This window comes from Bactrocera neohumeralis, chromosome 6 (assembly GCF_024586455.1).
Source record: "Bactrocera neohumeralis isolate Rockhampton chromosome 6, APGP_CSIRO_Bneo_wtdbg2-racon-allhic-juicebox.fasta_v2, whole genome shotgun sequence".
Lineage (NCBI taxonomy): Eukaryota > Metazoa > Arthropoda > Insecta > Diptera > Tephritidae > Bactrocera > Bactrocera neohumeralis.
In genome coordinates this window covers 6329571-6357133 of record NC_065923.1, presented here as the reverse complement: position 1 = coordinate 6357133, position 27563 = coordinate 6329571, and the positions used below count along the sequence as shown (strand labels likewise).

The window sequence follows — 27563 nt, the reverse complement described above, 5'->3', positions numbered from 1 at the left end:
CGCCCCCCAGACAGATCGCTATGTACTTGGTCCTTACAATCTTCCATGCCAACGACATGGCCGAACCATGTCATTCGTTGAATTTTTATGCGCTTAACTATATCTTTGTCTCTGAAGACCTCATACAGCTGATTGGTGCATATTATTCAAAGAGGGTAGAGAACGCGTTGACGACGAACCACGTCCAGGACAGCCATCAACATCAACTGATGATCAACACGTCAATGAAATAAAGAAATTGGTGTTTCAGAATCGACGATTGACAGTGAGACATTTTACTGGTATTGTTGGAATATCGGAAGGATCGTTGAAAACTATTTGAAAGTTCATTTGGGTCTACGGAAAGTGAATTGGTGCCAAAATCACAAAATTTTTTCGAAAAATAGCGTTGCGTTAACGCCTGTGAAACAAAGTTTTCCGTTTCAGGATGTCATGAAACTTATTATTATTAGCGATGAGTCTTGGAACTATGCTAAAGACCCGAAAAAAACAAAAACAAAAAAAGCGTCAAAGCAGGTCAAAAATCAAGGTATGTTGACAGCTTTCTTCGATTATCGAGGTATGATGCACTCGGAATACTATTTGAGTGTTATGAGTCCTTGCACGAAGCTATTCCTAAAAATAGAACGGAATTATGAACCGACAACTCTTGGTTTTTGCACCACGATAATGCACCGCCGCATACTGCATTGATTCTTCGTGAGTTTTACGCCAATTTTTCACCGTATTCGGCTCATTAACTTCGTGTGACTTCTGGCTATTCAGCAAACTCAAAAGGCTGCTCCGGGGAAACTTTTTTGAGTCAATTGAAGACATTAAACGTGAATCGCTACGAGCATTGAAGGCTATTCCAGAAATTTACTTTAACAACTGTTTCGAGGATTGGAAAAAATGTTGGCACGAGTGTATCGCAGCCAAGGGGATACTATGAGGGTACGACAATAGATTTTGAAGAATAAATTGAAATTTTAAGATTAAAAAACTTGTAATTAATTTTAAAACAAAGTCTTACTATTTGTTGCTCATAGCAGTATGTTCCCAGCCTAACGGTTTCAGGAACGTTGGCTTGTCAGTTGACAGACAATATAAAAAACTGTCATTTTCTGTATTCATATGTTTAATTTTGCTCCCAAATGCACTCCCACATAAATAAACAAAAATATTTCTGTAAATTACTTGCATTAATAAGCAAAAAAGTGCTTTCACAAACACTTTGCGTAAATAATTTTAATTTATTTAATTATTATGATAATGATTGTGGTCGAAATGTTTTATTTGTGGCATAATAAAAATGATACGCCATACTTGACGCAAGAGTACATAAATTTTACACACATTAAGCATAAATTTACATTATCAGAGTGGAAAACAACAAAACACCAAAAGCAAACAGAAAGCAAAAAGCGAATAAAACAACATTAAACAAAGACAAAAAATATAAAAAACTGTTTAACATGGAAATTATGTAAACGTAATTAAAACAAAATAAATTCGCATAATTATCTTTACAAGCATATTTTTGGAATTGGAGAGCAGTTTTCATACAAAATACGATCATATTTAAATGTAATGAGTGAAAGCCCTAACATTTAAACATTGGAAAGCTTTCACAAATAATATTTACACTTTTTCCTTGATTGAATTATGCTTTATATTTAGATACAAGGATGTTTGAATTTCAATGAGAGACTGGAGAAAAATACATTTAGATCAACTTTGTGGAACGCTGGCTTAATTTTTATTCACGAGTTCACGAAAAAGGTCGTTAGTACTCGTAGTTTGTAAATCCCTGTGTTTCAGCATTATTGTGCTCCCTAAATATGAATTTTCAAGTCCATTCAACAACAATACGGATCTGAGCATTAGAACAACTTAAAAACTAGTACAAATTTCGATTTGAAAATTGAAGGCATCGAAATAGAATAATTAATCTGAATTTATAAATGGGATCAAAGTAATAGCGCGGCCTCAATTTGAAATAATGTTTCCATGTTTAGCCGTGAAGCATGAGGTGGCGCTTGTCTTGTTAGAAAAAGAGATAGTTCGTGTCGACTTCTTCAAATTTCGTGAAACAATTGACTGACTTGTCGTATCGTATTATAATGCTCGCTATTGATGATAACGGCATTTCCTGCCTCATTTCGAAAGAAATAAGACCCGATGATTTTAGGGATGAAAAAACGTCTTCTGATCAACACTAGGATTTAACTCATACCAATGGCGACAACTTTATTTTTTGACGAAGCCAGAAATGAACCGAAATGGAAAATCGTCGTTGATTTCCATCATTTCCAACACCCAATCGGCAAAGCTACGGCGCTTCAGCTCTTTTGCCGCTACAATCTTTTACGGATGCAGAGTCAAATCCAACCGCAATAATCGCCAAGTTTTCAACGGAAAGAGACCCAACAGTTCAAACCGACATTAAAGCGATTGATTCAGAAAGTACTCAACACTGCCCTGAACTTCGGCGATATTCCTTTTACAATGTGTTATTCCTTAACGGGAAGGTGGCACACTACCATCGGAGATTATCATTTTCAAAATTCGCAAATACAGGGTTTGTCGGAAAGTAATAGGACTGAGTCGAATTGAAAAAATTTATTCATTCAAAAAATAGGCTCCTTCTGCGTCGATGCAGCGCTGCCAAGCATTGAAGGCGTCACGGAAGCATTCTCCGGAATAGCCTTGAGAGTCGAGGTGCATGCTGTTTGGATCCCCACTATCGTCTCAAAATGCTTGCCTTTCATTGGCCTTTTCAGGCAAAGAAATAAAAAAGGTCTTGGCATTAGTTAGGTAGCTGTTCTCAAGATAGGCGGGGTGAGCCGGGGTGTTGTCGTTTGAGTCTCTTGAGGACTTCCACGTAAAACTTGGCGTTGACGGTTCGTCCAGGAGGAACAAATTTATGGTGGACGATGCCTTTGATGTCAAAAAAGACAATGCGACCTCTTTCCGGCCCTCCATAAAGACCTGGTGCCACCGAAACACACTACTTCTTGCGAAAGCAAGTCTGGGTAAGCAAGCTTGATCATAACGAACGTCTCTGTCGCAAATTTACCGAGTTTCACACAGAATTTAATCGCGTACTTCTGCTGCATTTTCGACTTGCACCACTCACAGAAACACATCGCGCGAAAATATTTGTTCTGACTCTTCAGGTGCTCGGAGATAACTGACCAGCCGCTCGTTCGTTGGCTAGAAATGCCCTCTACCGAATTCAGTCAGTGCTAGCTCCGATGTATAATCGTGGAGGAAGCAAATCAGTCCTATCACTTTCTGGACCACCCCTGTATGTCACTGCCAATGCTAGCTTTAAGTGCATTATCTGAAGATTTTGCTCGCATTAATATAAATGTCAATATTTCCTAAGATTATATTTTCCAAATATAATATAGACGAAGATTTTATTTTACTGTTACAAAGCCTAGAGCAAGGTAAATATTTGGTCAGTGGTCTATACCCAATATTTTTCAGGAAGATTTTAATTAACACTCTCGATTTGCCATGGAGGCGCGTCAAACATTTTTACTCATACAATTTTCTATTTTAAAAGTATTTTCCCTCTAAAAATTCATATAACTCAGTACACTCCGAATATGTTTATGATTCGAGAAAAAGTAAACGAAACCCTAAGCAATTTGACTTTGTAAAAAATTAATTCAGAAATTCTTCTCAACTATTTTCTCAGACTTAGAGAACTGTAACGAACTCAATTAAATGACCTTCACAAAATCATTTTATTGCACTGTCACATTGTGCATGACCTCTACCACACAAATAGAATGGACGCTTTTCACTTTTAAAATTGCGCACTTATGTAAGTTCAACAACAATTGAATTTTTAATTAACTCGACCGCCCAGTACTCGACTTACAGCCTGCCTCCCAGCCAGATGTGGCAGGACATTTAAGAGCCAAGCTAGTTTATGATTTATTGCGAATTCCATATCATATCCCATATTTTATATGGAATTTAAGTGCCTGTGATAACCACTATGCATATTCATTTACTCTCATATATGATATATATACACATATATACTATAATGTGTATGTTTGTAGTGTGTGTGTGTGCACTTGCAAGTATATGAAGCTGAAAATGCAGGCGAAAATTCCTTCTGTTAACTAAAAAGTCGTTCATCAATTATTGAAATTCACTCAGCAGCACACGTTAACACAGCCACACTACATACATACATACATATATGCCATGCTTGCCATACTTTTGCAATTAAATGCAGTAATTACGAGTTATGCTTTGTTTATTAAATGGCAGCAAATATGTGCAACGACAAACAATAAGAACAATCACAGGTATATACTACGTATATATTTGCAGAATATTTCATTTGGCCATCAATTATTTACTCATTTTAAAATATACCGTTAACTTTTACTGTTAATCGAATATCGTTTGTACAATTACATAACTGTTGCAAGAACTGGAATTTCACATTACAAGTGCTGGGCATGCGACTGCGATTTCCGGTGGCAAACTGGAATGCGAAGTGTTAATGAAAATGTAATAATGTAAATACATTTTGATGTTCATAACCATTTCGTTAACTTTAATAAAGTGCTAAATAGAGTTGACAACGTTTTTGCTGTAATTTTCAAAAAATATTAGCTATATAGTTAATTACAGTTGCATTCAATTTCAGAAAGATTTGAAAATTTCTGGTAATGTCTGATTATCCTGCACCAAACCCTAGTGCGTTCCCCTCAACCAACGACATATTTGCTATAAACATGTCAAAAGCACCCAGAAAGCGACTATCAAACTGCGCTTTTGTATCCGACAAAAGTTCATATAACGGGTAATCCAAGTAGAGGTATTTTTTCAATAGCCTTTTTTTGACAGATAACGTGTTAAGCTGTCATATTATTTTTTAAATTATTCTTTGACATTTCATCATAGAAGGTCTTACGCCTAAATAACGTCAACTTATGGTCATCATAATCGGCCTACTGAGCGTAGTATTCGCAACACCATCAACCATTTTGAGACCCAGCATTCATCATTGGATAATATTCGACCGAATGGACCGCAACCAGCTCGCAGTGAAGAAAACATAGCAGCGATAGCTGAGAGTGCACACGAAGACTGCGCAGTGTCTATTCGGCGCCGTTCGCAGCAACTCGCACTGACGTATGGACGGCTTGGCTCTTTTTCTGCCGAGATCTTAAACTGAAAGCGTACAAAATACAGCGTGTGCAAGAACTGCAGCCGCTATACCTTTCCAAGCTACCTCGCTTAGCTCTATGGGCTCTTGAAAAGTTCCAAGAAGTCCCGACGTTTGCGAGCCAAAATTTGTTTAGCGATGAGCAACGGTTTCGTATAGTTTGTGGGCGGTGGAATCATTGGCTCATATTTCTTCAAAAACGATGCGCGTGAGACTGTTACCGTCAGTGGCGACAGTTATCGCGCCATGATTCGATGCCTCATCTCGGCGACATTTGGTTTCAGCAAGACGGCACCATTTCCCACACATCGCATCAATCAATGGATTTATTGAGAGAACACTTCGCTGAGCAGATAATTTCATGTGTTGGAACGGTTGATTGGGCATACAGATCGTGTGATATCACACCGTTAGACTTTTTCCTGTGGAGATATGTAAAGTCTAAAGTCTATGCGGACAATCCCGGCAGTCGAAATAGTCGAACGAGTCATTGAAAATTGGACTCAACGGATGGACCATCTGAGACGTAGCTGCGGCCAACATTTGAAAGAGACTCAAATGCTTTTAGATAGCAGATTTTTGTTTAACTATATTTTTGAGCACTAAATTCGATTTATACCCTATACAGTATGATGAGCTGAAGCCCTTTAACCATGTCCATCTATTTGTATATATTCGAACTAGTCCCTCAGTTTATGAGATCCAGATCAATATCTCACTATCTACTATTTGCACATATCTTATTCTTCTCACGGAGCCAATATCGGACCACTATAGCATATGGCTGTCATACAAACTGCACGATCAAAAACTGGTCCTTGGTGGAAAACTGTTTAATTTGACGAAATTTCTTCACTGAATTTCACACAGATTATAGTTTAAGGCAACGGTGCAATACTCAAAGAAAAAATTAGTATAATGCCTTCCTCTCAGTACCTTACAGAGTGACACTATAATTACAGTAAAACCCGCTAAAGTGCAGAATCCGCTTAAATAACCAAAATGTTTGACCTTTGACCTCGCATCAAAGGACTTAATCGGCCTCAAAAAACTGGCATTTTTCGTGAGGCATTTAAGCGGGTTTTACTGTAGTTGAATTCAAATTAAAACAAAATGTTAAAAAATCAAATCACTATGAACGGAGGTTTATTGATCACAATTTTAATTGAAAACGTTTCAAGTTTACCGATATTCGTTTATTTCACCCTTTATAAATTTGAAATAATTATTATTATTCAAACAAGCACATCTTGAATCCTTCACTTAAAATATAAAACGAAATATTTCCATTTCGCATAGAATTGTTATTTGATACTTTCAGCAGTTCTTACATAATATCGTGCTGAAAACCGATTATTACTTATGTATGTGTGTTTGTGTGTTTTACTCTAAATACTTCACTTACACTCACTTTTCTCATTTGCATTTCAATTAAATTGCTCATTTTTATGGATTTCATTTCAATCATAGAAAACTCGTTTACTCCACATTTTAGTTTTTGAATTAAATTAATTTATTTCGATTGCGAAGCAAGGCAGTGCGTAATTACAGCACGCAAAATAATATTGAAGCATTTGGAGCTTAAAAGCTGTCAATGCATTAGGATGCAGCTGCAAGTACAGCACTCATTTCAAGTTTTACAATCAAGCATACATGTGTATATTCGATTAGAGTAGTAGTAATAGGGGGTAGTGAAGGGTATGTATTGCAACAGCTTAAATCGCAGTTGAAATTTAGCCAAATTCCAGTCACATAAAAACACTGAGCATATTTTAGACCGTTGAGATGCTGCCAGAGTTTAAAAACTCATTCTGATTTTTTCTGAGCTCAATATTCTTTCGCTATTTTCACTAACCCCAAATACTGATCTATCCTTCGACAATTGGTTTATTATCGAAGCTTTTGGACTTATGACATCTTGAATACTTTTGTCTCAAAAGTAGGCGCGGAGTTTTGAAAAAAGGTATCTACAATGTTGATATGTAAAGAGCGCTTCATTTCCTACTTTTTTAAAGAAAAAACACAGAAACTTCAAATTTAAAGCGGAATGTTTATTATTGTTCGTCAAAGACATTCTACAATTTGTTGATATCTCAAAAAGAGCGTTGAGTTCATTTGACTCGTTCAAGCATTTTGAAAAAATATGAACCGAACTATGATTCCACCGAAAATCTAACGTTGTGATACAAACCACACCAAACCCGTGAAATTGTCTGCATTGATGTTTTCCGTTGATTGATGATGTGTGGGAATGGCAGCTTGTTGAATGTCGTCAGGTTGCGATAACGGTCGCCATTCAAATCACCGGCAATTTTTTGATTGTTCATGAAATACGTCGCTTGAGCCGGAAATGGGTCTCATCGCTGAACAGAAGTTAGTTCGAAAACATGGGATCTTCTTGGAACATCAGTTTTCAACGGCGCCGCGCCTATCAAGCGTTGTTCCTGGACGAAGGCTATTCAGTTGAATATTTTCCAGTAATGAATACAGGGTCTCAATATGGGTGATGATGCTGCGAATGGTACGCTCAGTAGGCCGGTTATGATGACCATAAGTTGAGCAAAGCGCACCATTCTTGCACAAGGTGAACTTTTGCTGTATTTTGTACGCTTTCAATTCAAGATCTCTACGTAAAATGCGCCAAGTCGTTCCATACATGCCTTTATAAAATTTTAATTACTAGAATAAAGCTTTTAACTTCTGAAATCTGAAATTAATTTTGAGTTATGCTATCATTTCCAAAAATCAAGACATACAAAACTCTTCGCAGTAACACAATTTTTTATTGAATTTCAAATATTTTCTAACCTACTTAACCAGCCATAAATTAATGTTCAAGCTAGATGTTAACTAATTTTCGCCCATGCTGCAATGGGCGCTTATGTAATGCCCAAATTATGAAGTAAGCGCTGCTCGACCAGCTCACCCTCCGCCTCGAGCATTTGTGCAGTGACCGTGTTGACGAGGTTGAACGCAATCGCGAATGTCATAAAAGCCGCATAGACGCTCAGCGCCAGCCACCACAACGTTTTCGATGATGGCGCGTGAGGACCGTCGAAATTCTTCAGCACCAGCAGACCCATTGTGAAGCCCGCCAACGCGCCACTCAGGTGAGCCACATACGAAATTGTTGGTGTGCTTTTAACTATTGCATGGGCAGCATTGTTATTGTTGTTGCTGTTGTAATACTTATTGTAGAGTGCATAGCAGAGATCACAGGAAACTGTTGAAATTATTTGGAATGAAAGTGAAAAACAAAAGCAAATAAATTAATTAAAAATTGTGTTAGAAAGATTTATGACGCTTCCGTGTTGCATGAAGACCTGCAATTTCATGAGTGTGTGTGTGGCAGAGTGTATATACATATGTTTGCGTATATGTGCGACTGCGGTTAATTTCGAAAATTTGTAAATTACTATGCTCTTCTCACAATTAAATTGGAATTATGGTAATTATGTATTATGTGTGCATAAATCGTTGATGACGACCTTAACAAAACGAAACCGAAACCGAAACACAATCGCTTACCGAATACGACGACGCGCACCAGTTGCCCCATACCGTAGCGCATTTGACCGAAATTCAGCAGATTATTCGCAAAATATGCGGCCAGTAGCGCATACACGCCCCCGCTGGCGCCCACCAAATAGACATCCGAGTCGACGACACTGGTGCCCAGCGAGCCGGCAAATACGCCAGCCAAATAGATGAGGGCAATGCGCGCCGAACCGTGCACCCACTCCAAGGGCAGCCCGTACACCAGCTGCGTGGCCACATTGAAGCTCAGGTGGAAGCAATTCGCGTGCAACAGCATGTAGGAGACAAAACGCCAAATCTCCAGACGACGATCTGGCCGATAGATAAGCGACGACTCACTCGCTGCGAACGGTTTGTTCGCACTGACGTCTGTGGCCCTCGTAAACGGCAACGCTGTCACAGACATTTTGACTGTCATGTAATCGTAGACGAAGACGGCAATCTGTAAGTTACAGAAAAAGGAGAAGAAACGCACAAATGAGTGGTAGAAGGAAACGAAGATGCTTCAAAGATGTTGAAATTGAAGACGATTGTTGTTTGTTTGCATTGCAATATCGTTGGGAAATCTCCGATGAATGTGGGAAATTCGTTTTGTTACGCAAAGTGCGCGCTTATTGTCCATTGTCTAATTGTTAAGTACAGTTATACAATTACGAAACTCCATTTGACATGTACTAGAGCATAGAGCTGGAGCGTTAGGTAGGTGAGTGACAATTTCAACTTCGCAATGGAGAACCAAGCGTTCACCTCCGCATTTTGTAGCTTTTTGTGAAAAGGTTGCATAGAAGTTTATTACAGTTGGTATTCGCAGCAAGAAATCCATATATATTCTTGAATCTTTAAATTATCTCCATTATTCACTCTTTTTAAAAGAACAGGTATTCGACAATCTATGAGTCTATTTTACAAAAGCTTCCATGAAAACTTTCAACCATTTCTTCAATTTTTTTTAACCAACTTGAGTCTCATAGATACATATGTACAGGGTTTGTCCGGAAACTAATAGAATGAGCCAATTTAAAAGCATTGAGAGCCGAGGTGCATGCTACTTGGATCCCCTTTCATCGGCCTTTTCAGGCAAGGAAACAAAAAAGTCCAGGGGGCCCCATCTGATCTGTAGGGCGGCTGCAAAAACGTTGAGATGCCGGCCTTGCTTAGGTAGCTGTTCACAAGAAAGGCGATGTAAGCCGGGGCGTTATGGTGGTGGAACTTCTAATCGGCTACGAGGACTTCCACATAAAACTTGACGTTGACAGTTTGTCCAGGAGAGACAAATTCATGGTGGACAAGAGTTAACGCAAAAAAGTAAATTAACCGAATTTCCAGTTGCGAATTGCTGCTGAATCGCAACGAAATTGATACATTCCCGAAGCGCTTGGTTAAGGGTGACGAAAAGTGGGTCAAGGGTTTGCTGTGTGTTCGATGGGATTGGCAGAAAATTATTTACTCTCCTACGACCAGACTCTTGATTCGGATCTGTACTGCCAATAATTGGACCAACTAAAGAAAACAATCACCTAGAAATGTTCATCTTTGGCCAATATGATTGTGTTTCACATCTCGATAGTGACGTGCCATTAAGCATCCACTTAATAGTTTGGAACCGTCATCTACTAACAGTAGTCATGTCTGTTTATGGCAAATAATTTTGCTGGTTTGTCTTGAGGGAATCTCATGTAAATCGAGTGTCCCAGTTTTTTGGCAATAGAGACAAGATAGCAAATAGTCAATGGAGGATGGAGTCATATGTAGAAGTTCACGCAAGTGAGGCAAGTTCTCTGATCGCCATTCACTTGGGAGTGGTCAGAAACGATTCTTTTACATATGGCTCAAGCAGCTCACGACTTCCGGTCTTTGAGCAAGTATCCTCTGGGTAGCCTAAGAACATCCGTTTGAAGGCGAGCTAAAGTAAGAAGGCGAAACATCTCCTCCACAGGGTTGTGCGCTGGGTTTAGGATCCGCCACGTTAAAAACGCCTCCAATGAACAGTCAAAAACAGCCCGCTGTTGTTAACTCTATGCCAGTACAAAAGAAGAAGAAATAGTCAATGATTTATCAAACCGTGCTCGTATTAGATACAGTTTGCCATCAAATTAATCACTTGTGATTAACGATCTGCAACAAGAATAAGCGCCTGGAGCAGAATTCCAATTACTTTCTTATTTATACACCAATTCATTGATACATTAATATGGTTGTACCCCCGCAGCCCTCTGAGTTTCTGCAGTCAACAGCTATTAGATTGAGTCGAAAGTGCCAGATACGAGCATAAAAGGCGAATGAATTTATCAAATGCGAATATTTTGCGCAGTGGATGCCATTAAGTATACATGGAATTCGGAATCGTGTTGTCTCTTGATGAGGAAATAAAGCGCAGAAAACCCATGAAAAATGAAGAGCGCATCATAAAAGCAGTGACAAGGGTTGAGCGCTGCCCAGGCGCGCCACAACGCCAGTCGCGTTCCTCTCGGAAGAAGTCGTAAAGCGGCGTGTCATCACGTCATCGGCCCACCATAACGAACACACCACTGTAAACACGCCAAGCACGCCGGCGAGCGAGTGCACGCAAGACGGTTTGTCTGCGGAATCAGAGTTGGAGTTTGAGACGATTGCGACTTGGCGAGACACCGCGTCAGACATTGTCGATACGTTTACGCCGCAGTAGTTGTGAGGGACGCTCATGTGTCTGTGCAGCAGTGACTTTGGCGGCGCATTGGGGATATTTTGCATGATTTCCAAACCGACAGTTGCGCCCAGGGAGGGTGTGCCTTTGGCGCGAAGCTCGAAACAATTTTTATTGCATAAGCAAATTTGCTTTTATCGCACACCAGCACACACACATGCGCACACAAGCGCGCTCGGGTCAATTTCAAATTTCATTTACACCATGTAAATGTAGTCGATTCGGCAGACAGTAGTTGGGCCAACAGCAGCCCCCACACCACCGCAGCCGCACAATAACAGCGCAACTAAATATTTTACACACTCCACAGACATCCGCACGATTACGCCCGAACATAAGCACAGACAAGTGCCAGACTATGAAATGTAATATTAACTCGCATAAACATAGACATTTGCGCCCCTTTCAAGCAGTACAAGCGGCCAGCCGGGCGGGCGGACTGTCGGTCGGAAGGGCGGACGAATGTTTGCATGTATGTGAGTTTGGGACTGCGAGGCACAGTGCATTTGAATGGCCCTGGAAAATTGTACGCACTACGTGTATTATTGCCACTATGCCGGCAGTTACCAAGCCATTGTGGGTCACAAGTTACACACTCGTAGACTGTGCCAGCGCAGACACCGCTTGGTATGCTGTAGTTGCCGCCAGCCCCTCCGCTTTGTGTTTGCAGTCGTAGAGTTTTCTTTTATTTACTTTACTTTACCCATTTTTGCACAATGGCTCTGATGAAATATGAGCATATTCGACCTAGCTGCCAACTCGTGTGTTGTTATTGTTGTCTTTTTACTTTATTATTTGCAGTTTTTGGTTTGTTTTTACTGCTTGGACTGGTACAACAACTTTGAAAGTTCATTTGAAACGTAACGCAGCAGTCTGCTGGTTGCCCTTCTCTTCTACATTCACGCCCTACGCCGCCCCAAAAAGGCAGCTCTGCAGCGATTGACGCCGTGAAGTTCAATGACGCTGTTGGGACTTGGCATTTTTCATTGATGGAAGTTAGTTTTGACTAACTGTAAACTTTTGCGTATATTCGGATAAAAGGTGTACGTTAAACGACCGCATTTTCAAATAACCATTTTTATACCCAAAAAGGTAAAGTTGTGAGCCGTAGAGAGTGACTGAAGAGACTATTCATCCAATTGAACCAAAAATTTTTTGTGGATTTTTGTGGATTTTTTTGTACAGGGTAAAGGTAAATATACGGTTACTCAATCCTTATTATGGACTCAAGCCAAGTCGAATGAGGTATTCGTCAGTTACAAATTCTTTTTCTCATCAGTCGAACTGTCTCCAGTTACGTAAGCTCCGAATCGGCCTGTAGTAGCTTTGGCTACGAGGACTGACCGGAGACTTAATTCTGGTACCACGGGGAGCAGGAGCCCTTGGAGTTCGCTCCAACCTGCTCATGCGGACTGGCCCCTCGGGAAGTATCGTGGTGGTTATGGTTAAAACCCAAATGCGGGAAGAACTGACTTTGTCGGTTGAATGTGGAGTTGCCTTGCAACCGAGTGCCGGACCCAAAGCATGGCAGAGGTTTTAGATGGGCCTCGAAACCCACCAAGGTGGTTAGTTTGTCCATTCCACACTGCCAATGTGTGTGCTAGGCGCTGATCAACGCATTGATTTGATCCGCTGTGCTTTTGAGCGCCGTGGGGTAAGGCTGCCGTCAGCAGGTACCCACGTTAAACACTTCGGACGTTGTATAGCAAACTCTGTATAACAAAAATATCTGTAACCCGTATCTGGTTAGCTAAATTCAATCACTTTTCTCCTCTACTCATTATTTCACCAGATCCTCTGGCCTTCTTTTAAGGTTCCTGCAACCGCCTTTCTTTCGAGTCTTTCGCAATACCAGTTTGTTCTATTGTACTTTTCCTTGTTTAAATTCAGTGATCTTAAATTAATGAAACAATATTTTATGAATTGCTTTAAAAACTACAGTCCTGCTTTTGGAAAAATTAATACAATGCTGCGTCCAAAATGCTGGTGTGGCAAGCTTTTAATATGAGAAGTGAAAACTCAGTCGCTGTCATAACAAAAACCACCCAGGTAGCTAAAAGAGATAACAAGCTGAGCTGGCTCCATGCAGTAAATGGACCCCACTTTATGTCTCACTACACAAGTAAAAATCATAATAAAGCTTTGTACAGGCGATTTCCCTAAACTACGGTCCGAGCCATAGTGAGCAACTTAAATTTTGGACATTTGCTTTTCTGTTCGCTAGCGCTTTTGCATTAATTGATTATTTTTTACTTTTCATATACGCGCGCGCAGTCTGACTTAGTCAGACGCGTCGGAATAAATGAATTTTTAAAGCGATTGCGGCACAAAAACTGCGCTCGTGCAGCTGTGTATGCGCTTTCCACGAACCAACAATCGTCTACAAACAGTCTCAGCATCAAATTAAAACGAAATTTTTACTAACTCACCTCCAGAAGCGACACCAGCGTAATGAACGGTGGCGGCGGCCAGCAGCGCTTACAGTCTGCCAAATACTTTTTCTCCTCCTGCTCGTCGTGCCGCGCCCTACCCCGCGCCACCAACGAGCAACAGACAGTGCAGTATGTGCGCTGATTTGTCGCCAACGTTTCCGGTCTAACTGTAGCGCCCGGTGTTGCAACAGGAGCAGCGCTAGTCAGACACGCTGACGGTGACAGCGCCTGGCATTGGGTGGAAAGCGAGCAGGGACCCTCGCTGGCGTTGCATAAATTCGAGCGGACGCGCAGCACAATTGCCGCATCGTTTGTGCTACGCACACATGTGCAGAGCCGCTGCTGCGCCGGTTGTGTTGTTGTCGTGTCTGTGTTTCCATCTCTGTGCGCTTTGGGCGGATAATTTGCATTCACGTCATCATCAGCGATTTCTATTATATAGGGACTCGTTGCATTCAACTTCTTTGGCTGTGATTTTGGCTTTGCTTCTGGTTCTTCTGGTTGATAGTGTTGATGAGGTTGCAGCTGTTCTTGTGATGCAACTGAAACCGACATTGCCTCTGCTGCCGCTGACATCAGCGCTGCTTCCATGTGGCGTGCTTCCGCTCGCGGTGGCAAAGCGCTCACAAGCGTATGCATGCGCTGCGTAAGCCCCCTGCATTCATTTTGCGCGCCTTGCATGTGTGTTGCAGTTTGGCATCCGACCCACTCCGCGCCAGCCACTAAGGAGCGTGCGCTTACACATCGACTACCTGGTGCCTGACTGTCAGACGCTGATTATTTGTCACAAATGTTGTGTGAGCGTGAATGTGCGCACCTGCGTCCTTCGCAGTGCCACTAATGCACTGTCACACCGCCGTGCCGCGCTCTGCTGATGTGAATGAAGTTGGCAACAATTTATTCGTGTCCGCTTGAAGTAACTGCAAAGAAAGCCAAAATAAGGCACAAGAAAAAAAGGAAATTACTTAGTTTATTTGGCTCAAGGTTATTTCCGTACGAAAATAACATGTAATGCAGCGCCAAGACGCGCCGTCATGCCCCGTGGAATTCGCGTTGGCACAATGTGCGCACAAAATATCACACGCACTCGGAGCTCACTTGCTCACTCAGATTCAGATCAGCATTAGTCGCAGTGACACAGTCAACGCTCATCAGACGCCACCTCATGCACGGCGCTTCACCTTGTGTTATATGTATGCTTGTGTATTTGTATGTGTAAATCACTGTGAACGTCTGGAAATGTAAAAGTTCTATCTAGTTCTATTTTATTTGCGACAATCCAAATGTAAAGAGTGTCAACCGCACCGCCGTCGCTGTCGCCAAGGGCTTGAATGTCTTGAATGCCATGCCGCGCGAACGCCAACGAAGCGGACGGCGGCAATGGTGTCAAGACGGCTGCCAATAATAGACACGCCAGCGTTGTAGACGCGCTCCAGACCGCCTTGGAGCAGACAGGCAGTCAGCCAGCCAAATAGTTACTTTGTGCGCGTATGCGGCGCGGCTAGACATAGCGTATTCGCGAACTGCAGCGAGTTGGAACGACCGATGGAACAGTAGGCAAGGAAATTGTAAACCTTGGTACAACGAATATAGCAAAATAATAGAATTTACCTGATACCATTATAAATTGCAAAGCCCTTCAAAACCTTATCTAGCCACGAAGAGGAAGCCTTTTATTTACATGTTTCCATGATCTTATTCGCTGAAGACCCCAGTGATGGAAACTTCAAATCAATAATATTAAACTACAACATTCTCGCCAGCAACAGACCACAGTACACCGCATTAGTGCTGTTACTAAGTCTAAAAATGAGAAAGAATCCATGCTCCGCCAATGTTGCTATAATCGCATACAAAAACTCAAGAACGCACATGGCAACACAGGCTGGCGCCAGCGACGAAAACTGTGATAAACAAGAAAAAACGTTAACTTCGGCTGCACCGGAGCTAATATACCCTTTACAGGTGCAGGTTTTAGTAACTATATGTCGAGTTTGTATGGAAGCTGTATGCTATACTAATCCGATCTGATAAATTTTTTCGGAGATTATGGTATTACCTAAGCAGTAATCCATGACAAACTTTGTGAAGATACCACGTCAAACACGAAAGTTTTCCATACAAGCCCTTTATTCCGATCGTTCAGTGTGTATGGCAGCTATATGCTATAGTTAACCGATCTGAACGATTTCTTCTGATATTACATTATTTCTATTAACAATAACTCATACCAAACTTAGTGAAGATACCACGTCAAACGCGAAAGTTTTTCATACAAGAACTTGATTCCGATCGTTCAGTTTGTATGGCTGCTATATGTTATAGTGGTCCGATATTCGGCAATAGACGGACAGACAGACAGACGGACATGGCTAAATCGACTCAGCTCAACATACTGATCATTTACATATACATATACTTTATAGTGTCTCCGACGCGTCCTTCTAGGTGTTACAAACTTCGTGACAAACTTAATATACCCTGTTCAGGGTATAAAAAACTAAATTCAAGTAAATTTTGACAAGGAAAAAACAAGTGCAGGAACTGACATAGAAAAATGCTTTTGGCAAGCGAAAAGGACTGCATTTCTTTTGCCAGACACAGCACATACACATACACTTAATAACATACCATACGTAATTCGTAGCAGAAACCCAACAAACTAAAATAATTTAGTCAAATTAAAGTTGGAGCCCCATCCATATGAAACACACAACAGGGGTTAAGATTCGAGGTGAATCCAGATGAAACACACTACGGAGTTTAAGATTCGAGGTGAACTTTACCGCCAATAAGAATAAGTGAACGAAATCTGGAAACAACTTAGTGACTAGTATTTTTTAGAAGCACTTTGCCACAACGGCTCAAAAAAATCAAAAATCTGACTGCTTGCATACCAACCAATTTCTTGCAGGGTGCGTTCTCAACGATTTGGCAAAACTCGTTTTGGCTAACAAGGGTTGTTGTGACCGTAACCGGTCAACCTTAACTGCGCCATTGTCAAATTTGTTATCCTTCAGCGTAATTAAATTTCACTCATGAGCAGAGGGCGGACGATAGCAGAAGGATTTAATAACTGATTTCTGTACTTAAGTTGTTTGTGGAAAATGTTTAGTTAATTTATTATGAGGTCATGAGTTTATATGAGAACTGCATTCTGAAAATGGAGGATTTCCAGTAAAACGCGTATTTGTAGACTTCCATAGCTGCCATTTGAAGCCGTAATCGAAATTATAATCAGGAAATATGGATATCTTTGAGCTACTTAGTGTATTATATATAAAAATCATAAGTCCCAATGACTATCGGATTTAAAATAGACTTACTTTTGCTTTCTCAGAAACATTATGTAGCCATTTAAAATTGAGCTTCACTGTCACTTTTCCAAAAATACATCCACTTATCGAAAGAGCGGGACTATCGTTGAAGGGAACCTAACTAATATCAAGGTATGGGATTTTGAGGATTAACTTTTATAAAGCCTTCTTTACACAGTTTCTGAAACTAATTTATATACGAGGACTGCGAACCACAACTTTATCGAAAAGTTTGAAATTTTCAATATTTTTCGTACTCAGAACTATTTGACATATGAGCGTTATTTATGTTGTTTACAGTAACTTAAAATATTCATCTTGACTAAAAAATGGAATCAAATCGCTAGCATTTTCGGTAGATTTTCTTTTTACTACTCTCGACATAAATTAATTAAGCAATAGTGCATCGATGAACTTACTTCAATTTTTGCAATGACGCTCAATTAAGGACCAGTCTTTATCGATGGTATGCTGAAGAATATCGAGGATGTAGATCATTACAAAACGAATTTCTTGAAAGTCTTCTAAAGGGAGGATGTATGGATGTGTGAGGAAAGCTCTCGGATTGCCATTCACTTGGGAGTGGCAAGAAACGACCTTTAGACCAAGTATCCTCTGGGTAGCCAAAGAACATCAGTTTGAAGATGAGCTGGGTTAGGGACCCGCCACATAAAAAATGCTTCCAATGAAAAGGAAACAACAGCCTCGGAAGAGAAACCCCCTTTTGATCTCATCCAAGGCTGTTGTGTGTTTTCGGCTATAACCGCGTAAGCGATGTCTACGCCAGTAAAGTAGAAGAACAAGTCTAAAATCCATTGTTGTTCGAGAAATTATTATTGCTGTGCGCAAATAGATATTGCACGATCGTTGTTTGACCTATCGTGGAGACAACTATAGGCTAAAGCGGAATCAGCATACAGTCAATATTGTAGAAAAAAAATTTGTTTCACTTAGGATTCCCCACAATTTGTCAATCGCTCAAAAAAGGCTGGTATCGATTGGTCGAGAGAAATGGTAAAAAAACACGATAGCGCTATCTCGGAATACGTCTATAACATAGTGATAGTATGACTTCCCTTTATGCCTGTACGTAAAAGAAAAATTAACTAAGAAGTCAAGGTTTTTCGATGTTTCGACACCTGAAGACGCGGTTGCTGCGTTCAGAACATGCGTTTTGGAGATACCTCAATCCGAGCGGCAAGCCTGTTTCGACAAATGGTTCTAACCCATCCTAAAGTGTATAGATCTTAATGGAGAATATTTTGAAAAACAATACAGCGATTTTCGACACAAATAAGATTCGTTTTTGTACTCAAATACCGAAATATAAAAGGCAACCCTCGTATTGTCATATTTATGAACTTAAAACTGTTTGGTTATTAATAAAAGTAACTTATCCACCACAAATGCTGTCAGCTATATGCACTGCGGCTTGTGAGTGACGTTCTTTTAAATTATTCGTACAAAAAGGTGTCCTCAGGACCTTCGTAAGCACTTGTAATGATGATTGCACACCAGCGGGTTTATCTTATTACACAACAGCTTAAACAGCCGGAAAACAGAGTAACAAAGTTTAAACTGCTTTAGCGAAATAAAAAAGCAATTTGAAGCACACATTTGTTTACATATGCACAAATACACGTGCGCCATCAAGCAAAATGACGGCTATAAAAGTTTAAGCAAACGCTCGCCAAATGACTTCTGCAACTGTTTATGGTGAATTTAAAAAAAAAAGTTAGAGAAAGAAAAATGACTATTGCTAAAACTCTGCTAAAAAGAACAGGGCAACACAAGCACTTTTATTATCCAGGACTCACTATCGGCTGGAAACTCGCACCGCTAATACTGCTGAGCCAATGCAGGTAACTGTATTTGCGTGTAGGCGCTGACAAACGTGTCCTGTACATTACGGTAATTTCCTTATAGGTTAAGTTCCCAGACGCCAAACCGGTAATGGCGCAGTTGTCTCGCTGATTAGGGACACAATGGACGTCAGCAATAAGGAGCTGAAAGCTCAGGCAAACAAGAGCGGCGCAGCGAAGGGATAAAAGCAGAAGCGCTGCACGAAACCGGCAACAATAACAAAAGGAAACGAAAAGTGCACGAAGTGGAAAAAGGAACGAGGTGGATTTCAATATATTTAAGTGGTTATAGTGTTTGTGTGTGATGTGTGTGTGTGTGCGGACAAGTAGACAGGTGTTTGCGATGTTGCTGCTTTGGCTGGTTTTGTTGCCACCACTTGCACTGCTGTTTCTGCCTCTGTATCGCATTTAGTAACAAACAACCGTACACTTACAAAACCGTTCACTTCACCTTCACTTGGACATATTTATTTTACTTTTTCGGCATTTAAAGCACTGTCTGCCCCTTCCACGTGCCACACAAACGGATTCTTGTTTTTCTCTTTTTTTGTTGTTTGCACTTCACTATGCACTCACTGTTTGTTAGCTTGTGGGTGTGTGTGTGGTGGCCGTATATACCGTTGTACCTTTGTTAGCTGGCAATGCACCGTTGTAAATATCTGCGTCCTGCGGCAGCAAGCAAATGTGGTCGACTGAAATATTAGCCCTTCTGCAGCGCCGCAGACAGTTATGTCGAAATACACACACACATACACACATGCATGCACACCACTCATCACATGACTACTGCAATAACCCTCAACCTTTGTTTGTTTGTTTGGCTTTTAGTTGTTTTATGCCAATGACTGTTGACTTATTCAAGAAATCGTTGAATTTTAATGCCAAATCGATTTTGTCAATTACCAGCACTGGAAAAATCTGAATGCATACACACATATTTGACATTGTATGTTCTATAAACACGCCGTTATTGCATCTAAATCGATTGGGCTGCGTGTGAGTTTGAACGGGTGGCTTAATTCGTGTTTGAGGAAATCATTATTAAAAGAGAGAGGAAATTATGACATGTTGAAGGCAAGTGGAATTTAATATGATCCTCAAAGACTTTCAAAATTTTGAGTTGATAATATTGGTACACTCGGGATCTGCTGATTACTAGAAAAACTTAGTAGTAATAGCCTCAGTCCTTTTTTTTTTGATAGCTACAATTCGTTGATGGTGTGCCTTAAAGTCCAATTTGATCCTCAAATATCGGTTGCTAAGGTTCATCAATCTGAAAGAAAGTATTAATTTTTCCCATAGATATTCGAGAATGTCATAGAATAATTTTTGTTTTCAAGTCGAAACCAACTTTGTTGTCTTACGGATACCTCTGGCTTTATACAAGTATTTCTCTGTATAGGAACACAGCCTAGAGAAATTACGTATTGCGCTGAAGACGTACCTACATACACATACATATTTCAAATTGATTAAGGAAATTTAAATGTTTTTTTTTTTAATGTGAAGTATGATCGATATAATTAAGTTCCGAATACAACATCATTCAAATTCCCTACACTACTTCCTTTGCAGAAACGAATTCAATGAACCCAATTTTCGAGTACTTTTTCCACTAAATGAAGTCATATGTCATAAACAGCAAGAAGAAAAGAAGAGAGTCTGGTTTATTGCTTAAGACCAATGACTTCAAATAAAGCCATAAGAAGTAATCTAAGGGTGTTAAATCACAACTTCTTGGAGGCCATTCAATGTCACAATTCCTGAAAATAATCAAATCTCCAAATTTGTCTCACATTAATTCGGTTGTTGCACGTACTGCGCGGCACGTAGCCCCATCTTGTTGGAACCAGAGGTTGTAAGCATCAACTTCTAACAATTGCAGCCATAAAAAGTTGGCTGTCATCGATCTATAACGCTCTCCATTAAGAGTTACGGCGACACCAGCTTCATTTCGAAAGAAGTGCGAAGCGATGATTCCACCGGACCAAAACCCACACCAAACTGTCAGTTTAGTTGAATGCAATGGTTGTTCATGAAAAATTTGTGAATTTATCTCGCACCAGAATCGATAGTTTTGTTTTGTTTTACCACACCACTCAGATGAAAGTGAGCCTCATCGGAGAAGACGATTTTTTTTTATCGTTATCTTTTTCGAGTTATTTCAAGGCAAAATCAGCAAATACACGACGTTTACGGTGGTCCAATGGCTTCAGTTTTTGGGGGAGAACAATTTTACATGGATGCAAGCCCCAAACCTTTCTCAAAATCCGCCTGGTTTAAGACAGTCCCAATTCTTGAGAACTTCTCGGAATCGACAAATTGCCATGCTCTCGGCAACACTGAACTTCAATATATTTCAGCAATATTTCCACAAGGTTTTGTTCTTTGTCTTATTGGCCCTTGAACGTTATGTACTTCGAGGAATAGAGGGAACAGGTCGACGATTATTATGACCTTAAAATTGCAGAAGCGCAAGAAAAGTTGCAATTGGAGAACGAATATTTTAATAACAAAATTAAATAATTCTTAGACGTTGTTTTTGAGTATACATATCTTTCCATAATGAAATTGTAAAAAGTACTTAGAAATGACCGAAACGACACGTAGAAATAATATCATCCCTATTAGGAAACCCGGTATATGCTATAGTTGTTCAAAATTGGTCGTTCCGTCGAAAGACGTATTCAAAATTTCAGATCGATATCTCAAAAACTGAGGGACCAGTTCGCGTATATACAGACAGAGACAGACGGACATGGTTAAATTGGCGAAAAAATGCGACAAGTAATTTTCCCAGGCTTCTCTTAAAGCCAACTTTATTCCATTAAGGGAGTTCTACATTGACCGAAACAAATGGTAGTCCAATGGTACAAGGTCAGTGCTATATGTAGGATGCATGAAAACTTCCCAGCCAAGCTCTCCCAGTATTTGCTGAGTCATCAAAGATGTGTGTGGTCTAGCGTTGTCCTGATGGCAGACGAAGCCCTATCTGTAGATCAGTTCTGGCCTCATCATCATCAGTTGTTGACAGTAAAATGTAGAATCAAGCGTTCGACCAGGCTGGAGCAGCTCATAGTGGATGATACCTTTCCAATCCCACCAAACACTCAGCATTAAATTTCGAGGCGTCAATCCTGACTTTGCGACCATTTCTTGAGCTTTACCACGCTTGGATCATGATCGTTTTCGCGCATTATTGTCGTATTTGATCCACTTTTCGTCTCCTGTTACCATTCGCATCCGAAATGGTTCAATTTCATTTCGTTTTTTCACACTTTTTCAACGATAAGTCGACCAGAGCTTGAAATTTCACCTTTCCAACACCATATGATATGACACAATGTGATTGGTACTGGAGATATACGACTGCAACGACATCTATTGGCAAAATACGAAAAGACTTTTTCGACTACCCTGTACTTTATAGGGTCTTCGGCGTTTCTTTTGCATGTAACAAACTTCGTGGCATTCAGGATATAAAAGGAGTGAGTAGGAGATAGAAAGAAGGTGGTAAACAGATACATGAAGTAAAAGTTAAATATACGTATAAACAAGTGATAAATATACATATGTATATATATATATATATATGTAATGTGTAAATATTTATACCATATACCTATGTATGGATAACCTACAAATGCATTTTAAATATGTGCTCGTGTGTGCCCTGTATTTCTATTGTTTGCTTCTTCCTAAGACGCTTCATTGCTTCATTTCTGCTGCATTAAGTGCACAATTGAATGCTTGAAAATACAAAGTAAAACAATGATATTGTACAATAAAATGCGAAAAATGCTTGAAATTTCACACGCATGTTGCGTGCAAAACTCATTCGTGCCGCACGATGTGGCAGCTTAATGCTTTATTGGCATCATTGTGAATGTGATTATTTGATTGTGCGCTTTTGCTGCCCACAACAACAACATATACACATTCAAGACATATGTATGTATGTATGTTTGGGCACCTTGCTATAAAGTTCAGCAATTAGCAACGCTTTTCCTTTTCAATCGCAGCGGCAGCAAGCTTCAAACATTTTTCTTCAAAATCTATTTCATCTTCCACACCTTTCTCATTCACAAAAGACTACGGCAAGAGAGGTCTCCTCACAAAAGCTCACATATATATTGCCTGCTTATATGTATGTATGTAGCAGCCGAAGTCACTGGCATTCGCCGCATAAACAACAGCAGCTGCACAACAACCCGCTCACTGCCTGCCACTTGCCACTTGCCTCTCGGCACCTCACTTTGACGGCGGCTTGGCAGTCGCTTAATGAAATTAAAAATTACCATTAAAGAAATTACTCGAAATTGAGCGTATTAAAATGTCAAGCAAGACCGCTGCAGCGGGTGTGGGGGGCAGCAACAAAGAGCGGGCGCGCGAAACGGAGGCACAAAGAAATCCATCAAATGAGAAATATGCGGAATAAATGCTCCAGTTGAACCGCGACTTTGATGACACTGCTGATGGGGCATTGCGCTGGCGAACTGCTTGAGCCGGCTGTTGCCGACTGAGCGTGCATTGCTGCTGTTGGGGCTTGGGGCTGCGTGTGGCATGTAGCAGGCAATCAGCGATGTGCCACTTCTGTTACTTATGAACACGCCGCTGCGACAATGGCGACAATGCTGTGAACGAGCGAAGCGCTGCTAAGTGATAAATATTGCAACGTCTGTCGCTTCACATGCGCACACACATACAAACATATTGTTGCAAGCATATTACTGGCATTTATGGTGTATTCTGCTGCGGTAGATGATGTGCCGATCGCGTTACGTTGACACTGTTAATGATGATGGCTACTACTGCTCTGCGCTGCTTAGTTGTTGTTAACTGTTGGTTGCATTGATGACGGCACGCATTGTTGCATACTCTTACGTGCCGCACATGTTTGTTAATGTCTATAAATTAATGTATGGGGTAAGACCGATTTCGGAACTGACCGCTCGAAATCAAGTTCTTGAAGAGAAACCTTTCTTATTTGACAAGATATCTTCAGGAAGTTTGATCTGATTATTGTCCAAGCAACGCTGCAAACTCCGAAAAAATTTTTCTTATCTGTCAACTATAGCTTCTAGCTACCTTACAAACTGACCGATCAAAATCAAGTTTTTGTTTAATTTTTTTTTTTTGTGAAGGGTAAATACTAGGTATAAGATGACCTATTTTGGTTTAATTTTAAATTTCATTCAAAATTCAAAATTAAGATTTTGTGTTATTAACTTTTAATAGTAGTTCCTTTGCCCACCTCTCAGCATATGGGAAACTGCACATATGACTTGACTTGTCTTATTCTTTGGCCGTGTTTCATTCATGTCATATTATAATCGCATTTAGCTTAATTCGCTTGCCATCAAACAAAGACGAATGCCTTGGTAATAACGAAATAGGAAAACTTTATACATACTTACATGCATATTAGGGTGAGTCGAAAGCTAGACTATCGTATGCATGGGTTAATATGAACACATTCGAAAATATTGTGTAGTCGAAAAAGTCTTCGTATTTTGCAGTCGAATATCTCCAGTGCTACCAATCACATTGTGTCATACCATATAGTGTTGGAAAGGTGAGATTTTAAGCTTCATTTAGTAAAAAAAATTAAATTCGGAAGAGTTGAAAAAAACTTACAGCTGTTCAAAAATGAGTGAAAATAATAATAATAATATTTTGAAATTTTTGTATAAATATGGGTAGAATGCCACGCAGGCATCCAATGAAATTTGTGAAGTTTACGGAGACGATGCTGTATCAGTTCGTGCAGCACAACAATGGTTGTCAATGGTCAATGTGAAAGTTGCACCTCGCTCTGGTCGACCTATCGTTGAAAAAGTCGATGAAATTATGGAAAAGATTGACCAGGACCGTCACATAAGCAGCCATGACATCGCTAAGGAACTTAACATTCATCATCAAACGGTTTTGAACAATTTAAAAAAGGCTGGCTTCGAAAAGAAGCTCGATCCTTGGGTAGCACATTAATTGTCTGTGAAAAATTTTTAATGGACCGAATTAATAACTGCGATTCTTTGCTGAAACGAAATGAAATCGAACCATTTCTGAAGCGAATGGCACCGGGAAACGAAAAATGGATCAAATATGGGAGCGCTTGGCTGAGAAGTTCTGATGCATCCACCATATAGCCCTGACCTTGCACCATTGGACTACCATTTGTTTCGGTCTATGTAGAACTCCCTTAAAGGAAAATAGGCTTTAAGAAAAGTGGTCGACCAAAATGGTTGTACACATTTGTTTCATTTTAAATACAAAAAATAAGGCTTTTTCGACTACCCAATATTAGAATATTTGAATTCAAAAACTTTCCACTGAGGTAAATTTTTTAGAAAATTGAAAAATTCGCAAAGTAAAAATTTTATATGATTAAACGATTGAAAAATTATGGTTTTTGTAACGGAAACAGATTTTTTGCTTACGAAACTTTAAATGCTCAGCGACAGCTTTTAAAATTCAGTTAAAAATTCTTGTTTACACTAATATTTTATTTCTCTTTTAATTGTAACCCATGAATAGGTTAGTTTTTGGCTCACCCTAATGTATGTTTGCACACATATTGCGAAGGCAAAAACGCCACCTCTACACACTGCCTCCTTTTCTTTAGCTTTGTGCTCTGCTACTGTGGCCACAACTTCAAGCTCAAATTGTCAAAGCTGTTTTTACAAAACATTTTATTGCTGCTGTTGTTGTTGTTGTTTAGAAACTTTTTACTTTTATTTATGTTTTATCTTCACATTCTCTTTGCCGCAATCGCTACTGCACTTATTACTGTTTACTTTATTACAACAATGTATTTGTGTTTGTTGTTGTCAAATGTCTTTAATTGTGTGACTTTTATTTTTTATTTGGCCGAACCGTTATGGCCATTAAAATTTCTGCTCTTATTACCGTGAAATTACGAAAATGCGTGCGCATCCATGTGCCATGCGCATGTGTGTGTGTGTGTGTACGTGTGTGTGAATATACTATTATGCACGTATAGAAGCTGCGTCTACAACAAACTACAACAAACAGAGGTAACATTTAATGAATACAGAACTAAATTGTCGCCAGAAAGGCAAGTTAATAATTATAAAAATTTCTTTTAGTGGCACAATTGAAACCTAAGTGCGTGTTAGTAGCAACAACAACAACAAAATAATAATAAAAGAAAACAATTATAAACAGAATGACAATTGCCATGGCTTAACTCTGTGGAAAAGTGAAAACATTTTCTCAACGCCATGTTTCGCTAAAAACCGAAATTATGCTTGAGTTCCACACTTTCGAAGCTTATTAATGTTGCTTAAAGTCCCACTTAAATTATCTTTAAGTAAATTTAAGTGTTCGTGTGCATTTTTTCTTTTCTTTTTATTTTATTTATTTTTTTCTTCTTCTACTTTTTCAATTTCGCTGGTTCTTAACATTCTTGCTCCCATAAGATAATGCCGATTTCGTAATTGTAAGCGAACGTGTGGAGAAAGCTGCTTTTTTTGTTGTTGTGCTTTTCGCTCATTCATTCGAAACGAAGGAAAAAGTTACAATGATGCGATTTCGTAACTTAGAATAGTGAGGAAAAGTAAAAAATTTAATCCAGTAAAGCTTAGACGTGATTTCAGCAAATAGCACTTGGGGGTATCGAAAGCCTTCTGGCTCAGAGTGGGATGCAAAAGGTCCATGGAACTATCTGCTCTTAGCAAGGTTTACATGACTGCAATGCTAGACGTCCTAACTGGATACTATCCACTGGTATTCACGCGGTGAGGCTAAAAATTGTATAGGACGCAACTTGTCAAATTTGCAGGGAGGAAGATGAGGTGATCTAGATATTTTCTGTTTCACTGTCCAGCTTTCAGCAGCCTAAGGTTGAAGCATCTTGCTTGCCATTCTTTCTACGAACCCGACGAATTGACTATTTTTTTAGCCTACAACACGTACTGCAATCAGCAAGTTCGATTCTGTTTCATCAAATGAAACTTTTTTCGCATCAAAACTTCACTTGGCGATACTTTCTTAAAGGAAAATGATACGAGGCGGAAAGACACGATATCGTATTTCCAATCATGTTTTATATTGCTTAGCACTAATCAAGGACGAAAACTATATACATATATGAAAAATACACATTTAAATGTTCAAAAAGTTTGACAAATGAGCGACTTTTTGGTGAGAAATGGCCGGGTGCAAAATTTTAGATCGTTATCTTAAAAACTGAGGGACTAGTTCGTATATACTATATACAGACAGACGGACAGACAAGCAGACAGACAACTTATCTCGTCTTGCTGATCATTTATACATATATATGTCTATACTTTACAGTTCGAACAAATTCTTACCTATGCTACAACGTAACATCACCTCTCATAAGTTTACAGGCGAAAGAAAAACGATATAATAAAAACCACTAATATTGAAAAAAAATTTTAGTTTTGGTTATCATACACTCATATTGAAACAAAATTAGAGATTTCGTTAAAAAAAGGTTATATATTGGTTATTATATCTGTCAACGATTTTCAATTGTTGTTTTGCATTTTAGGTGAAGAC

At 39.7% G+C, this 27563-nt stretch overlaps 1 protein-coding gene across 4 annotated transcripts in view; it reads right to left on the bottom strand.

Annotated features, from left to right (window-relative positions):
• Positions 1-7945: 7945 nt before the first annotated feature.
• The window catches only part of LOC126763062 (protein rhomboid-like), a 48314-nt gene continuing 28696 nt past the window's right edge, over positions 7946-27563 (bottom strand). For 2 of the 4 annotated variants that reach the window (XM_050480257.1, XM_050480254.1), the window contains exons 2-4: positions 13832-14754; positions 8711-9161; positions 7946-8405 (exon numbers count right to left, since the gene is read on the bottom strand). In XM_050480257.1, coding sequence (XP_050336214.1) covers positions 8062-8405; positions 8711-9161; positions 13832-14515 — 1479 coding nt within the window. In that variant the 5' untranslated portion in view covers positions 14516-14754 and the 3' untranslated portion in view covers positions 7946-8061. Of the gene's footprint in view, positions 8406-8710; positions 9162-13831; positions 14755-19589; positions 19698-27563 lie in introns of those variants that run through there. The other 2 variants (XM_050480255.1, XM_050480256.1) reach the window with 2 other exon arrangements.